Source organism: Caloenas nicobarica, chromosome 9 (genome assembly GCF_036013445.1).
Source record: "Caloenas nicobarica isolate bCalNic1 chromosome 9, bCalNic1.hap1, whole genome shotgun sequence".
NCBI classification, from domain to species: domain Eukaryota; kingdom Metazoa; phylum Chordata; class Aves; order Columbiformes; family Columbidae; genus Caloenas; species Caloenas nicobarica.
Genome location: NC_088253.1, coordinates 16,402,570 through 16,419,179, shown reverse-complemented (window position 1 = coordinate 16,419,179; position 16,610 = coordinate 16,402,570). Strand labels below are relative to the sequence as shown.

Sequence of the window (16,610 nt, the reverse complement as noted above, 5' to 3'; positions counted from 1 at the left end):
CCTCTGCCCGCTTCCAAGATGGCGGCGGCGGCGGCGGGCAGCCTGCGGCGGGCGGGCTGGCGGCTGTGGCGGGGCCGCGCGGGTGAGGGGGCGGGGGGCGCGCCTTGGCGCGGCGGGGGGGGGAGTGCGTGCTCGCGCCCGCGTCTGTGCTCGCGCCCGCGCCGTGCGCGCGGCGGGCGGGGCGGGGCCGGGCGCGGCGGGGCGGGAAGGTGAGGTGAAGGGCAGAGGCGGGGCGCCGCTAGGGGGTGGCACGGGGCTGCGGGGCAGGCCCAGGCCCAGGCCCAGGCTCAGGCTCAGGCTCAGGCTCAGGCTCAGGCTCAGGCTTAGGCTCAGGCTGTGAAGCCGGGCCAAGGCCTGCCTGACACCGGTGGCTCTGGGCCCTGGGGGGCTGGAGGGTGCAGCCTGGCCCATGAGGGTCTCTTTGGGGAGTGCTGTGCCTGGGTGAAGGAGGCCGAGCAGGGCCTGGAGTGAGGAGACCCCTTTGGCCCCTGCCAGCCCCACACAGCTCCCTGGCCCTGAAACTGCGGGGTGTGAAGGAACCAGAAGGGGGGTTGGTCTTAGGGGTGGGGAGTGTTTGGCGGTGTTTTTTAAAGTGTGGGCCATGCAGCCCCAGCTTATTAAAAAAAAAAAAACCCAAACCTCACTGAAGTTAAATTAAAAATTCTCACAGAGCAGCCGTAATTGAAGCTGCATTGCCTTTGAGCCATCTGAGAAACACACACTGTGATCAGCAAGTTACATGTGTTAAGACTACTTGCTTTCCACAGTATTAGTCGCTTCTCGCCCTGAGCTCAGGGTTCGGTGTGTTCCTCTAACTTGTTTCTTTGTTGGGGACCGAAAAGGAGAGAAGGCGTGCTGCAGGGGAGTCAGGGCGTGCTCCCATGCCTAGTTTCCAGTGCAAGATTGGGAAACTTTTCTGTTTGCAATATGTGCCATCTGCGCGGTTCGTTTCCTTATAAAACATTTTCACTTTATTTTCATCTAGTAAATATGAGATCAGCTGACACAGGCGCTTCTTGGAAGTGTAAAAAAAAAAAAAAGACTCTCTACAAGTTTCTGTTCTTCTCAGCTGTGTTTACAGCAGCTCTCATCTTCACCTTAGTGTTCTGTGCTTCCTGTTGTTGGAAGGAGACATCTGACTCTCTTGGTTTCCCTTTCAGTGCTCAGGTGCCAGCTCTCCGTACCACAGCGTGCTCTCCAGGCCTCGGCTGTGCTGAGGAGAGTCTCTGACGAGCAGCACAAGGAGCCATTGGCATCTTCCTCTCAGCAGCAGTTTGATTCGCATCCAGCTGATCAACAGCCCGAACAGGAACCTCAGGGCCCTCGCCCCAGGTAACTAACTAGCTATTTCTAGCGCTGTCCTGCTGACAGCGGGATCAGAAGGCTTTGCTTTCCTGAAACTCGCATCTGAAGCTTGGAGACAACGAGATCCAAAGTTAACGGAGACTCAGACTTCAGCAGCTGAAGAGCTGGTTTGCTGTGACAGTGCAAATTCCACTGTCTGCCATGGAGATGGGATGGGACTTGCTTTCAAGAGGGAACCTCTCTGGTCTGCACAGCGCAAGCCTTCGCTTCTGGATTTTTGTGTAAATCTACATAAAATATGGACAATATGTTGTCCGTATGCCTATAACTATAAAGCCCCTGTTGGAAAAGCTTCTAGTTTAGCTTTTTTTTAAAGGAGGGGGATCTGAGGCTGATTGGTCTCCAGGTAGGCACCTAGATTGAGCCCTCCCTTATTTTTCTCTTCTCCTCTCGTGCCAAAGGTTCATTAAGAATCCTTTTTCTGGAAAGGGAAGGATTTTACAGGAGGAGACGAGATTTATACTGAGCAGATCTCAAAGCGTGCCTGCACGAGTGATGGCAGCGAGTGAGTGGCAGAGTCCAGGTTGCTGGTGTTTGATGGTGACGTTCCCCTCACTGTGACAATACCTTCTCATAGTTACACTGGCCAGGGTGGCCAGGAGTCTGAGGACTATGAGAGCGAGGAGCAGCTGCAGCATCGAATCCTCACAGCAGCGCTGGAGTTTGTGCCTGAACATGGCTGGACTGCAGAAGCCATTGCAGAGGGAGCCAAGGTATGTGGGGAGAGAAGCAACAAACCGGTTGAAAACTGGATGGAGCTGAAGTCCAAAGACAGCCAGGGCTGCATGCTTCCCCCACATACTCTTGGGCAATGCACCCTAGTCAGCAAATGGCACTGGACAGGAATGTGTCCCAGCTACTGCAGGATAACCCTGTCAGACTTAAGCTAAGGCACAATATAGTGATCCTAAAGCGAGGAAAACATGTACAGGAAGCACTTTGTAATGCAGCGTTGCTTTGTTTAAATTCGTATAACTTTGTTCACGAAATAAATACAACCTATTTCCTAGGTGGATCCTGCTTAGCAGTGTATGACCCAGTCCGTGCTTCTCCCTTGTTCCCTGCAGACCCTGGGTCTTTCTGCTGCTTCCGCAGGGATGTTTCAGAATGATGGCAGTGAACTGATCCTGCACTTTGTGTCTCAGTGCAACACCAAGCTGACTGAGCTGCTGGAGCAGGAACAAAAACAAGTGCAGCTAGGTGAAGCAGAGTGAGTATTGGGTATGAAAAGACATCTTTCTTGGCAGACTCTGGGGACTGGAAAGAAAGAGAGGCCACCTGGGACACAGATACTTTAAGTAGAAAGTGTAATTTAGCCAAATAAAACCACCCTCCCAGATATGGAGTTGGACCAGAAGCATGAGGATACATAATACTTTGCGTCTGTTGCTGAGATGGGCAAGATATCAATCTTCAAGTTGAGAATGGAGTCTAACTTGGATGTTCTTCATATTTGTATTTTGTCCTCACCCAGGAAGAAGCCTCTAGATCAATTCCTGAGAGATGCTGTGGAAGCCAGACTGAGGATGCTGATTCCATATATTGAGAAATGGCCCCAGGTATTAAATGAATATCAAGATGTTTGTGTGTGTGTGTATTTTAAACACACTGTGGCCTTCAGCATAATCTCCCCACCAGACTAGTTCAAGGTTGTAAAGGTTGTAAAACCCTCCCTGGTTTCACATGGTTCATACCCTTCCAGAGAAGAGCACCCTTGGAAGACAGCAGTTAAAGGTGTCCTTAGAACAACTATTTATTGCAGTTTGGGAAAGGGAAACCTCCATCGCTCCCTCCTCCCATCTGGGATTCCCAGGGATAACCTGTGTCTCTGCTCAGCCCTGTTGGCAGCATCGCTGCAAGTCAGGCTCTTTGCAGCATTGTTCCTGTTGCACTGGTATCATCTGATACCTGGAAATGCAGAACTACTGCTTTCTTGCAGGAAACTGCCTGCCTAGTGTGCAAATGACAAGTCCTTGGCAACCTGAGGATAGATCTGTGAACTGAGGGCGCTCCCTGCTTCAAAATTCAGATTTAAGTCTCAAGCTTTTCTTCCCAGGGTGAGATAGGAATTGAATTGTGGCCTCAGAAATTAGCAAAGAGTTCCCAACCTTCAGTTGCAAAGATTGCCACAAAGTCAGCCTACGTTGTCCAGAATCACTCTGGCCTTTGAGCAGCTGAATCCAGCGCACTTTGTAGAAAGAGAACACAGAATTCTTGGTTTTGTTCCAGATTAGCATAACTCGTGAAGGATGCGGCTGGTTTGTGACTTTCCTGGCATTGTGTTATTATGTTCAAAGGCTGTAGGGCTATTATGGCTGGCTGTTCTGCCCTTGGTAGCTGCTTTGAGTTCAAAGTCAAATTCAGAGAAATGAGAGGTTTGACTCCCTGCCTGTAGGGGCACAGCACAGTGTGAGTCAGCTCGGCCTGTGCTGCGTTTCTGTGCCTGCAGAGGCAGCTCAGGAGAGATGACACTGTGGCCTTCGAGCCGAGTGGAGCGTTTTGGGCTCCAGTACTGGCTGAGGCCTGAGCTCAGCTGCCAGACTCTGCTTTCCCCACAAATCCTGACGCTGGGACAGACCAGTGCTAGCTGAAAAAGAGCTGGGAAGACTTGTCCGTGGGAGCTGGAGGAAAGTCAACAGCAAAAAGATAACACAGCATTGTTGATCTGCTTTAATGCTATGTCCTTCTCTCTTTGACTCCCCCATTTATCTGTGCATTTCCTTCACAGGCTCTGAGCATCCTCTTGCTCCCGCATAACATCCCTGCCAGCCTCAACCTCCTCACCAGCATGATCGACGATATATGGCACTATGCTGGAGACCAATCCACAGACGTAAGTCTCTGTGCTTTGCAGACTGGCTGGTTCTGCCCCTTGGCACTTCAGCAAAATGACAGGTTGAAGTAGATGCTGGGCCGCATCTCTCTTGAAACAATCCATTTGTTGAATGAGGAAGACATTTTCAGAAGTACCCAAGGGTGTTTATAAGCTACAGTCTAATTTCCAAAGAGACTTAGGAGCCAGTGGGACAGTGGGACTATAAATGCAAATTAGTGTCAATGGGATTAGTGCAAAATAAAAGGACCTACTTTCCTAGACTCTTTTAAGTACTTTTTTTTTTTTTTTGAAGACACAGACAGAATTGTTGAGATTTTGAGACTAAGAAGTTGATCCAGTATTCGGTGAGCGAGCAGCATCTCTGTAAAAGTAGCTGTCTCTTCCACCAGCAGTAGCATTTACAAATTTGACTTGAAAATCATTAAATAACTTACCTAAAAATACCAGTAGCTTATTAAAGCTTTCATCTTTCTGGCAGGAAATAAAAGAAAATTATAACTTCAATTTAAGCAATTAATAATTTAATTCATATAGATGCAGGGAGAGATGGGAAAAGCTAAATCATAGATCGTAGGATCATTTAGGTTGGAAAAGACCTTTAAGATCATTGAGTCCAACTGTAAACCCAACGCTGTCAAGGCCACCACTAAACCATGTCCCTAAGTGCCACATGTACATGTCTTTTAAATACCTCCAGGGATGGTGACTCCACTTCCCTTGGCAGCCTGTTCCAAATGAACCATTTTAACAAACTACTTTAATAAGCTGCTTTTATCTGAGTATAAAAGAGAAGCTACTGCTGTGAAAAATAAATAAGGTGATGGAAAAATTAAAGGAATAAACCAGAAGAGAACTGAAAATCCCTTATGGGTTATGAAAGTCAAATTGACACATTGGAGTGAGTGTCTGCGCTGAGCTGCACCTAAAGCCTCCTCACCAATGCAGGGAGTAGAAGAGGTTTTGCAGTTTGTCTTGTGTTTGCACCTTCTGACTAGTGACAAGAGTTTTCTTGGGAAGCTGCAATGATGACTCCACTCCCTCTTTCCCCATAAAGGGGTTTAATGTCACATGCAGTGGAGCTCTCTTCACAGAGCCAGGAACTCAGCAGAGTACACCCATGCCTCAGAGACTCCTCCAGGTGTTTTTTTTTTTGGAGCAGAAGGAGAATCAACGTAAACAGTTTGGTCTCAGGCACCTGAGAGATGCAGCTGCAAGTGGCAGCATCTCTCATGTTTCTCCCCTTGTCAAAGCTTGCAGGCCTTGGTGCAGACAACAGAACTTGTGAGCCAACTGTTGTTTTCAAAATCAAGGCCAGTGTTTTCATTTCTCTCTTGCTTTGTAATCATGAATGGAGCAACCAGTATTTTCTTCTAGGTACCCAAATGGCTTAATCACTGTAATAGCAGCAAATGAAGTTGAAGACTCATTTTAAAAAATGTTTACCTATTTCAGCTGCCAGTGATGCAACTGGAAAAACTGAAGAGTTTGAGTTATTTGTGCAACTTTGCATTGTGTAACCTACTGTTGTAATGCATCCTACAGCATTGCTGCCAGCAGTGTGCTGATGCGTTTAGTGACTGAGCAGGCAGTACTGGGACTTCAATGACAGGATTTGGGAACGGTGTATCACCTGTGCTGCGTAGTTCTGTCCTCTGTTCATTCCCTTTCTTCATGCTTGTATTTGGTGCAAACTGCAGCTCAAGTTCAGTACTAAATATAGCCATTTCTCATCTAATCAGATCTAGAATCAGCGCTTTGCATTGCCTGCTAGCAGTCTGTAACGCAGAGGTGAACTCTTGCACAGTGCACACAGGCTCACTGAGCAAGGGAGAGTTCCCTGCTGTCTGCTGCAGGTGTCTGCTTGCAACCAGAAGCAGGTGGTAGGGATTTTATTCAGCAGTTTTAGACACTGTACTTGTGACCTATGTCTGGTGCCACAGGAGCAGCTGTGCTGTCAGATGTCGGTGTTGGCTGGCAGCCCACTGCATCACAGAGACGAGTTACATGGTTTAAGTGGGGAAGGAATGTGCCGTCGCTATGCAATTTTCCTTTGCTGTTCTCTGTTCTGCTTTTGTGAGCTGCATTCTTGATCTGCATTTGGGTTGCACCTTTCTCTCTCTCTCTCTTATTTCATGTCCTTGCAGTTTAACTGGTACACTCGCCGGGCTGTGCTCACTGGCGTCTACAACACCACTGAACTGGTGATGATGCAGGATTCATCCCCTGACTTCGAGGACACTTGGCGCTTCCTGGAAAACAGAGTAGCTGACGCCATGAACATGGGCAATACAGCTAATCAGGTAATGTGATGGGCAAGGTATAGGTACAGTGTCCCACTTCTCCCCAAATCTGGATGCAGCCAGACCTGGCTTTTTGATCATGCAGACCACACACCTTGTACTGATGGGTGATTGTATAACAATCAACATCAATAAATGTTCAACATCAACAAATGCTTATGTATTTTGTAGTAAAATGACAGGTAGGCTCCTTCTTTGTCAGGCTGGCCCAATGGCTGGGAGACATATTCCCAGGAAATCTCTTCCGTGTTCCTTATCTGGCTATCAATTGTCTGCAGTACTTTGGCTTCTGTCAGTGCCTTTCCTGTGGGAAATACGTATTTGTTGTGCATGACATCTCTATGTTTGTGTAGCCACAAATGTAACTGCAAAAGAAAGCAAAAGGCCATGTTCTCCTCATGTCTCCTAGGTACAGTCAACCGGAGAAGCACTTGTCCAGGGCTTGATGGGAGCTGCAGTTACTGTAAGTAATGCTGAAACCAGGAGGACTGTATGAGAATTGTTTCTATTCCCTTCCATGCTGAATATCAGTGTGTTGTTTTCCTCCCAGATCTAGAGGACAGCATGAAAAAGATTGTCTTTCATAACTTAATTACATGGAAGGATGATTTTCTGGATAGTTTGGTGTTAGTTCACTGTTTTGTGGTGAAAGAACTTGTAAGAGAACGTAAAACACTAAGTCTGAAGCTGCAGGGTGAGCTTTTAGGGATGAGAGACAGGTGATCAGAATAAATACCACTCTTTTCTGTCATTTGTCATGAGATGTCTTCCTCTGCCAGTCCCTGTGCTGGAGATCTTGACAGAAGGTCTGTGCCCCCATGGACACACAGGATGTGGCATCTGTCCCTGAGCTACAGCAGGGTGACTTCCTCAACCTGTTTCAGTTGACTGCAGCGTCCTTCCAAGAATTCATTCACCTCATAGTAGCATCCTGGAGTGCTCTGTGTCTGTGCAGGGGGAGCTGCACATCCGCGATACAAAACAATACTTTGTGCACACAGGAATGATTTTTGAAGGGCTTCAGGGCCTCCCTGTGATTCTGTTTTTGGACAACTCCCACTGCGTTTAGTAGCAAAGTGATTTCCTTGTTATTAGAAATATGTTTTCCTTGTGCTTACCCATACAAGACAAACAGGCTGGAGCATAAATTAGAAATAATTTTTACCATATGAAGCAGTTCTCGATAAATTCTCCCACCTCCTTCCCCCTGCCGTTACAGTAGAATCGTTTTATATCTTTAGCATTTCTCAGCCTCTCTCTGCTTTCACACCTGCATATGCCAAAAGGATCCTCCACCAGAGAAATCCCCGAGCTCTGTTTGTGCTCTTGTACATGAACACGCTGCTCTCTGCAGTTTGGATCCAAAATGTGTCCTGTTACCAGAGTTTTAGCCCATCTGTACAGCAGATCCACTGTGCAGATAAACGGGAGGAACTAGACTGATTCTGAAAGGGGGTGGGTTGCAGCCAGCTGGTTTTATGGCAAAATCATCCCGGTACAATTAACTAGTAGGGGCAAGCAGTCCAGACCTCTCATGTCTGAGGTGCAGCGGCCGTACGGGTGTGCTGAGCTCTCCAGGTCCGCCTCAGAGGCTTAAATTCACTGTTGGGTCTGGGTGGCTACAGAAATAAAACCAAGCTGAACCCCTCTGACCTCGGGAGCAGGTTCAGGTCAGCGAGATGCCTGCGGCTCAATCTGGGATGATCTTTTCCCAACCCTTTCGCATTCACCTCTGTCCCCTGACCAGGGATGGTGCCTTTCGCCCCCACCTCTCAGCCCCCGAACTCACAGCCCTCCCCTCTTCACCCCCGTGGCCTCTTCAGGAGCAACACTCGCTGCCCAGCAGCGCTGAAGCCCCCGGGCTGGGCAACGGCCTCCGTGCCCTGGGGAGCGCGGTCTCTCCCCCGCGGGGCACCGGTACTTAAACCCTTCTCCCTCCGCCCCACAGATCAAGAACCTGACGGGGCTGAACCAGAGCCGGTGAGGACGGAGCCGACGGCGCGGGAGCGAGGACGGGCCGCGCCCGACCCTTCCCCGGCACCAATAAAGCCGCACCCCAGCCTGGCACGGACTCTTTTTGGGGGCGCACCGGCGGCGGAGCGGGGACGGACCGGGCGGGTCCTCCGGGAGGCGGCGGCCGCAAGGGGGCGAGGGCGGGCGGGAGCCGGGCCGGTAGCGGGGCCGGAACGGGGCGGCCATGCCGTACGCCAACCAGCCCACGGTGCGCATCACCGAGCTGACGGACGAGAACGTCAAGTTCATCATCGAGAACACGGACCTGGCGTGAGCGCGGGGCGGGCGGGCCCGGGGAGGAAGCAGCGCCCGGGGCGGCCCCCGCAGGCGCCGGGGGAGGCGGGACGGGCCGCGGGGATCCCCGGGCCGCGGCCCTCGGGCAGGCCCGGCGGGGCAAGGCCCGGGCCCCGGCTCCTGGCCCCCGCGGGCCGGCCGGTGCGTCGCGCAGCTCCGCGGTCCCTCGTGCACAAACGCGGGTGTTTCTCTCCCTCAGGGTGGCAAATTCCATTCGCAGAGTGTTCATCGCAGAGGTGCCCATCATAGGTACGGCCTTGCCCTGACCGGTGGCCACCGGCCCCTGAGTTCTGTCTGTTACTCCCAACGCTTCCCCTCCATTGCCCCCTCCATCGCCAAGCTGCCTTCAGCTCACCTTACCCATGTTTAGCCAGGATTATGTATCACCAGATGCTGTCGCAGCTTCACCCTAGTCTCCATAACTTTTTCTGTGCCCTCATGCCCTGTTCAGCCTTTACCCACAGAAACATTTCTCAGCTTGTGACTTTTTCTCTCCTTAGCCATTGACTGGGTCCAGATAGACGCCAACTCCTCCGTGCTCCACGATGAATTCATTGCGCACAGGCTGGGTGAGTGCCGGACGTGGGGAGGAAGATGAGGATGTGTGGCAAGGCAGAGGTCATGGGTGAAGTCAGTCCAGAGACGCTGAAGCACCTTTGTCAGCAGGCTGCTGTCCCTCTGCCCATCTCAGCAGGAGCATTGATGCTCCCATGGTCTCACTCAGACATTCCCCCAATTTTCTTGTTCCCACAGGTCTCATCCCACTCACCAGCGATGACATTGTGGATAAGATGCAATATTCCAGAGTGAGTCAAGTAAAATGTCTTAGGTGCTTATTTTGATGGTGGTGGGTGCCAGATCTGATGGGAAGCACCATTAATTTCTTGCTGGGAGAGGTGTGGTGTAAAGGTCTTGACCTGTGTCTGTCCCAGGACTGCACCTGTGATGAGTTCTGTCCGGAGTGCTCTGTGGAGTTCACCCTTGATGTCCGGTGCAATGAAGACCAGACTCGTCATGTCACATCCCGCGATCTCATCTCCAACAACCCACGGGTCATACCGGTCAGTGCGATCCCTCCGCTTGTCAGCGAGTCCCCTCTCTACATTCCTGTTGAGGTGGGGGTGGTGAACACACGGGATGTGGACAAAACAAGGCTTTTGAGCACATTTCACTTTGCCTAAAGCCTGACTTAAAACATAGTGGGAGAATAAAGCAAGAATATCTGCAGAAACAGCAGTGTGTGCCAGTGCCCTCCTCTTCTTCGCCGTGTTGTCCTTTGTTTGCTTTCTGATGGTGTCTCAAAGCAGCATGGCCTTGTTATAGCCTCAGCTGGTATCCCTCATCTCGAACTCTTGTGAGGCTTCATTTCAGTCTTTCCATCTCACCTCAAACACCTGGAGTGTGTGCGCTCGTGTCCTGCTGCTGTGTCGCTGCCATCTCCTGCCCACTTGCTGCCGGGGCTCAGGCAGGGTCAGCCTCTTTGAAGGCTTGGCAGCAACCCGTAGGCCTCTGCTGTTCTGGTTTTTGGCTCTCAGCGCAGCAAGGTGTGGGGAGCCTGGGCACTGCTGACAAACAGCTCCTCCCCGATCGCCCTGGGGAGGCTTGGCAGAGCCAAAGCAGAACAGATGCAAAGGGACTTAATGGAGAACGTTTTTAAAATGCTATTGTGGCCGCATCCAGACGTCACCACAACCTGGTGGCTGGTGACAGTGTCAGCCTGGGGAGAGCCTGGCTGTGGCCTGCTGTTCTTGCTTCCTTCGGCTGGGGTGCTGTGAGCGCTGCGTGTCGCCTGCCAGCACTCGTGGGAGCGACTGGGCTGCGTTGCAGAACCACATAGCAGCACTGGGCTGGAGCCTTCTCTGTCCTGTTGGGGAGAGCAGCGAGGGGGGCAAGGGGGCAGGTGGAGCAGGGTGGTGCCTACCTCGCTGCGGCTGCCTGAATTGTCCCGATCTCTGTTGAACAAGGTGGGCTGGATTTGTTCCTGTAAGTCGTGCTGGAGTGACTCTGTGCAGTCTCTAGTATTTGTAGGCAACTGCTATTTGGTGTGAGGTAAAAAGTTGATCTTGCCATTAATTCATTTGCTTTTGTTCTACAGGTAACATCTCGGAGCAGAGACAACGACCCCAATGACTATGTGGAGCAGGACGGTGAGTGGCATTTCACTGGAATATGAGCTGGAGAAAGAAATGAATTTTTTTTCAGGCTCTTGGAATTCATTCTTCCTTTCCTAGCTGTGTAGCTGTAAGGCAGCTGTAAAGCTGGCAGATGAGAGACACTGGCATCGCTGTATCAGTGGGGTTAGCATTTTGTCTTAATGCCGCTTAAAGGTTATCCCCAGAGCTAAGGTCGTGTGCCAGAGAGTGCTTTTCTCTCCTTGTGAGAGCTTAGAGACAGCAAAGATGCAAAATGCTGTGCTGTCTGCTGTTGCCTGGGCGCCTGAGCTGTGCCTCTGGGCACGTGTGCAACTCCTTTTTCCTTAGCTAGATGTTTCTCAGCTACTCTGGGGAGAGATGAGCCCCTCTATGAATCCAAGTGAGCCATGGCGTCTGGTGACATCTTCCTGGGCACTAAAAATTCCTACCTTTGCCCTAGTGTGACCTGCGCACTCATTTCTCCTCTGCAGCCTTCTCAAACGGGTGTGTGCTTTTCTGCAGACATCCTCATTGTGAAGCTGCGGAAGGGCCAGGAGCTGAGACTCCGAGCTTATGCCAAGAAGGGCTTTGGCAAGGAGCACGCCAAGTGGAACCCCACAGCAGGCGTAGCCTTCGAGTATGACCCGGACAATGCGCTGAGGCACACGGTGTACCCCAAACCGGAGGAGTGGTAAGTCCTAATGTCTGTCTGAAGGGACTGGGAAAGATTTTTCCAGCAGGCATTTACACTTCAGCCCTGGGGATAATTTGGGATGGTAAGTGATGGTGAGCATGCCTGTTGCTTCCCCTGGCACAGACCCTGCTCCTGTGTTGGGGCACCGAGGCAGTCGCTTGGTTGCAGCTGCATGTGAGGTGGACTACTTTGTGGCCACCTCTTGTCCTCTTCTTACATACTATTACTGCTCTTTTATCTTGCTTTAATTTTCTTTCTCATGATTTGTTCTTGTTTTTTCTTCCCTGCCCATGTAGGTTAGGGTAAGGTCTGAGGAAGGATTAGATCCATACAAAGGGGAGGAGGTTTCTGTGAGGGCAAGTGGTGGAAGGTTAGGTTGCAAGGCTGATTTTGTAGCCCTGTTTGTTTGAGGACGCTCAGCGCGTGGTTCTGATTTCAGCCATATGTCTCCTTACTCCTGGAGTGTGAGAGTTTTCCTCTCTGGCCCTTTCCTCTACTCTGATGTATCATTCTGCACCATTTCATCTAAAAGCGACATGACTTTGCTTTTGGAAAGCTGCTGCTCTGCTTTGGCCAGGGCGAGGTCTTCACCTAGCAGCACTTTTCTCTGAGGAGATACCTGAGCTGCTCCTGGCTCTGCATCCCAGTGACCACCCAGCAGACATCCCATCATCGAGCACGCTGGAGCCAGCAGCAGAGCGAGGAACCGGGTGCTTTAGCCAAGGCAGGCTGAGAGCGGGAACTGAGGGCGGTGGATCTGCTGCCGTCACAGCGGGGCAGCAGCCAGAGCTGCTCTCAAGGTTGCAAAGACCTGGGCAAAGGAGTGGGATTTGGTGCAGGGACCACATAAACCAGGGCTGAGCAAGCGGGAACAAAAGCCTGAGCGGAGTTGCAGCTGTAGGGAAGGCCAAGCGGCAGAAGGGGCTCAGCGGGTTTTCCTCCCGTCGCTGCCAGGCCCTGCGCTGTCGAATTTGACTCTGCAAATGGCTGCAAGCACCAGCAGGCGGGTTGTGGACTATTGTACCTCCACGCTGTCCACTCTGAGCCTGGGTGCTCAGACCCATCACAGAGCATGGCCTTACGCTGTCTCTTGCCAAGTTAGCTCTCAGGAAGCGAGCTTCCCAGAAGTGCCATTAGCCTTGATTTCGCACCTCAGCTGTACTGCTGAGGGATTTCCACTCAGGAGCTGTCATGGAGATCCTGTGCAGCCAGGTTTGCACTCAGGAGACTTGAGAAGCCTTTTGTCGCCAAGGGTGGAGCGGCAGGTGGATCCATAACATGTGTGAAATGGGCTGGGATCTGCCTGCAGCCATCCCAGCCCTGTTTTATGGATGGAAGGAGCAAACCCCACTTGGCTTTGATGGGCTCTGTAGGGCTCGTTCATGGGTCCGGTTCAGTCAGTCTGGGTGAGAACGGGACGTGCCAGGCGTTCAGCTCCTGCAGCACTTGGTCAGGGCGGTGCTCTGGGATCTGCAGTAGGAACCAGGCTGGCTGGGAATGCTGGAAATCTGGAAATGTGCTTTTTCCTCAGCGTTGGTGATCTGTTCACGTGGACTGAAGCTGGACTTTGGGAACTGCCAGCTACAGACCAGTCTGTCGGGAGAGAAAGTCTGTGAGAGGCCAGTTGTGGTGAGGTGGTGCAGAGCTGAGGAGGATGCTGCTCAACAGTTTTGTGGTCAGGAGCAGGTCACAAGAGTTGATGTGCCAGCCTGTCCTCTGTCACCAGCAGTTTCAGGGGCGGAACTGGATAGTTCTGAAGTTTCCAAATGATTTGTGGCAGGTAGATTGCTCCAGAGTTTAGCTGTCTGAGTGACTGGATGCTTGAGAAGCAAGAACGTCTCTGTGATGTGGAATTTCAAAATGGGATGTGAAGTCATTTTAGGCTTCTTTTGGTGCGGTAAAAATTCTCTGGTTTAATTTCTGTAATGCTGGATAGTAAGTCTGACATTGATGAAGCGACAGACTTGAATACTGCTTTGGGTTGGACAGACAGAGACCAGGCAGGCTGAGGTATCATTGGGTTTGCATTCTTTTTGGATGGGGAATGTCACAGTGTGAATTTAGGAGAGTTTGGGCTTTTGGGGATGTCGGCGTTGTGGAGAACAGCCTCAGCTGTGTGGCTGAGCATGTGAACCTCAGCCATGAGGTGCTGCCCTGGCTGAGGGGCCCAAGGCACCTGCTAACGTGGATTCTTTTGTTCAGTGGCAGAGTTGGCTACGTCTTTAGGAACCTGGTTGTGTTATACAACAAGCTGGGGAACTGAAGGCAGTTTTTGAAAAGTTCTTGACAAAATATATGTAAAACAGAAATCTCAAAGAAATGTTGCTGTTGGAGCTGCCTGTTCCCTGATTATATGTCTGTCTCTCCAAGTTCATCTGATTCCCCACGAAGACAATACAGAGACAAAGGCCTCTGTCATCCAAGGCTAGCTATTATTTTCGGTTTGGTTTTTTGTGCTAATTGCTCTTTGAGGCTGCTGGCGGAGCGCTGGCACACAGCTGGACTCTCAAGGCAGCTGTCGTGGTGGTGGAAAGCTCTGCCCTGTTTACGGTCATGGGTGGTTCTGCAAGTAACATGAAGTTGCAGCTCCATTAATGCTTTATCTCTCTCAGTGATTTATTAGAGATGGAGGGTTTGTTTGGGAAGTGCAGTTTTATTTAAGGCAGCTGATTATAGGATGCTGGGATCAGCCTTTCTTGATGTCTCTGTGGCAAGGAAGGCCAGCAGGAGCCCTTGGTGGGTGAGGCATTTTTCTGTGGTGGCTTCTCAGACAGCTCAAGGCTTTGGGTTTTCTTAAATGGATGGTCCCAACAGTGGGACCAGACTAGAGCCTGGGCTCCGTGCTGACCTTCCCTGCTCCTTGATTCCAGGCCCAAGAGTGAGTACTCGGAGATCGACGAGGAGGATGCTCAGGCTCCCTATGACCCCAACGGGAAGCCAGAGAGGTAGGAAGATGAATGCGCTGCTGCAGCTGGGAAATGGGGGAACCGACTGGAGGCATCTCTTTGGCTTTCACGAATACAGGAATATCTACTCTGCACTGAAGTTTGCCAGCCCGGGGAGCTGGTGTTCCCTGAAAAGCAGGGCAGAAGTTGCAGTTAACTGGTGATATGCCCAGGCTTGGCAGGTTTTCCCCTCTGGGAGATACTGGATGACTCTCCTGAGTTTGCGTTCTCAAGTAGGGCAGTGCAGCACTCACTGAAGTGAGAGATCTACAGAGGGAAATGGCTGAGGATATTTATTCACCCGTGTGGGTCTTGTGCTCTCATTGCTGGTGGTCCCCCTCTCCCAGGTTATTTAGCTGCAGAAGTGCCTGCAGCCAGTTGTACTCCCTGGTGCAGGGCTGTGCTGGCTCACAGGTCACAGTGCTGAGTGGAGAAAATCTCAGAAGTGCTCCTGCAGCCTGTGGAGTCACAAGTGTCAGTGTGACGGTTGTAGCGGGGCAGTGCTGGCTGTTGCTTAGTTGGAAGTGGGATGATGCTGGTTGGAATTCCCTGCAGATCTCCCTGTGGTGGGTTAGGACGGGCTGGAACCACTCTGCGGGTGCTCTCTGGCTTTGCATGTCCTTGCAGGGCAGATAGTGACTTATCTCTCTGACCTGTAACCTCAGGTTTTATTACAACGTGGAGTCCTGCGGATCTCTGCGCCCAGAAACCATCGTTCTCTCTGCACTGTCTGGCCTGAAGAAGAAACTGAGTGACCTCCAGACTCAGCTGAGCCACGAGATTCAGAGCGATGTCCTCACTATAAACTGAGGTGGCCCTTTGCAAGAGAGTGCTCATGTGTGAGTGATGCAGAAGGTTCCGGCGCTGCTGCTTGGTGACACTTCTTCCCTGGCCCCCCTTCCCAGGGAAAGCCATTGTGATGTGTGGGGTAAATCACTGAGTATCTTTGCTGGGACAGGCTTTATCTCTGAGCGATCCCAGAGTTTTAGGCCAGAGTTTTGGATTCTGGTGCTTGGGATTGGGGAGCACGTACCTGGGTTACGCAACCCTACCTTATTTGCATGTCCGTTCCTTACTGTGCTGAATAAAGCCTTACCCCCTGTGTTCTTTTATCCCTGAAAGCTTGTCTGGGGCTGCAGGAGGAGATGTCGCATCATTTACTTCTCTCCAATAGACATTAATGAGATCTGCTTTGGAGGGAGCATTGCTCTCTACTGCTGATTGCTGCTCTTGACGTTATCTCCTAAGGAGACCAGACCCCCCGCCAGCAGGTGACCTGTCGCTTACCCATCCAGCGCTGCACTTAAAGCAGATGTTTGAGGCCGGGCTGGTAAGCGCGATGCTGCAGAAGGCAGGGCTGCAGGGGGCCCAGATGGGCCAGGCAGGTATCGCTGTATTTAAAGACTCTTTTGGAGCAGACTCTACCTGTGCACTATATAATCTTTATGTTAGGAGCTGGGCTGGCAGGGAGTCCATCATTAATAACCCTGGCTGATGTCTTCCAGTGTGCCCACAGCCCTGGCTGGGTTGGGTGCTGGGCTGAAGCTTGGTGCAGGTCCCAAATCGTGATTGCTGTGACAGCGGCTGAAGGGTCACCCCTTGTTCTCCCCTCTGCCAGTGCCAAGCAGGACTGGAGACGAGCTTCTTGGTGACGTGTTCCTGGAGAGATCTTCCTCACCATGGTGGCTGGGAGGGAGGGGAAGGTGCGTGTGTCACGGTGCTCATCCCAGTGTGGATCTGGGGTGTGGGAACTGCTTGGGGAGTGGGGATGGGTGCTCAGGCTGAGCTGGAGAGAGCAGCCTAGTCAGTGCTGCCTTCAGCTCCTGGGAAGAGCTGCTGCAGCTGGGCTGCTGCTTGGGTGTCCTTTGGGCTGCTGCTTGGGTGTCCTTTGGGCTGCTGCTTTGGCGTCCTTGCTGTAGTACAGCCGTCTGTGGCATGGCTCCCCAGGGCCTGTCCCCATCCCTGGAGGGAGCGCTGCCTGGCTGGTGTGGCTGTCTGTCCTTGAGGCCAGTGCTCTTCCTGACAGCCATG

At 51.6% G+C, this 16,610-nt stretch overlaps 2 protein-coding genes across 2 annotated transcripts; both read left to right on the top strand.

Moving 5' to 3' along the window:
* The first annotated feature begins 12 nt into the window (after positions 1–12).
* Positions 13–8,565, top strand: COQ9 (coenzyme Q9). Its single transcript, XM_065641143.1, has 9 exons — positions 13–82; positions 1,161–1,332; positions 1,943–2,078; positions 2,433–2,575; positions 2,840–2,924; positions 4,094–4,198; positions 6,346–6,501; positions 6,911–6,964; positions 8,450–8,565. The coding sequence occupies exons 1-9, from the start codon at positions 19–21 to the stop codon at positions 8,483–8,485; spliced, it is 951 nt and encodes a 316-aa protein (XP_065497215.1). The 5' UTR covers positions 13–18; the 3' UTR covers positions 8,486–8,565.
* A 101-nt stretch (positions 8,566–8,666) lies between these two features.
* Positions 8,667–15,700, top strand: POLR2C (RNA polymerase II subunit C). The gene is made up of 9 exons (XM_065641008.1): positions 8,667–8,784; positions 9,008–9,057; positions 9,309–9,377; positions 9,562–9,614; positions 9,741–9,869; positions 10,904–10,955; positions 11,463–11,631; positions 14,505–14,579; positions 15,245–15,700. The coding sequence occupies exons 1-9, from the start codon at positions 8,699–8,701 to the stop codon at positions 15,387–15,389; spliced, it is 828 nt and encodes a 275-aa protein (XP_065497080.1). The 5' UTR covers positions 8,667–8,698; the 3' UTR covers positions 15,390–15,700.
* Positions 15,701–16,610: the final 910 nt, after the last annotated feature.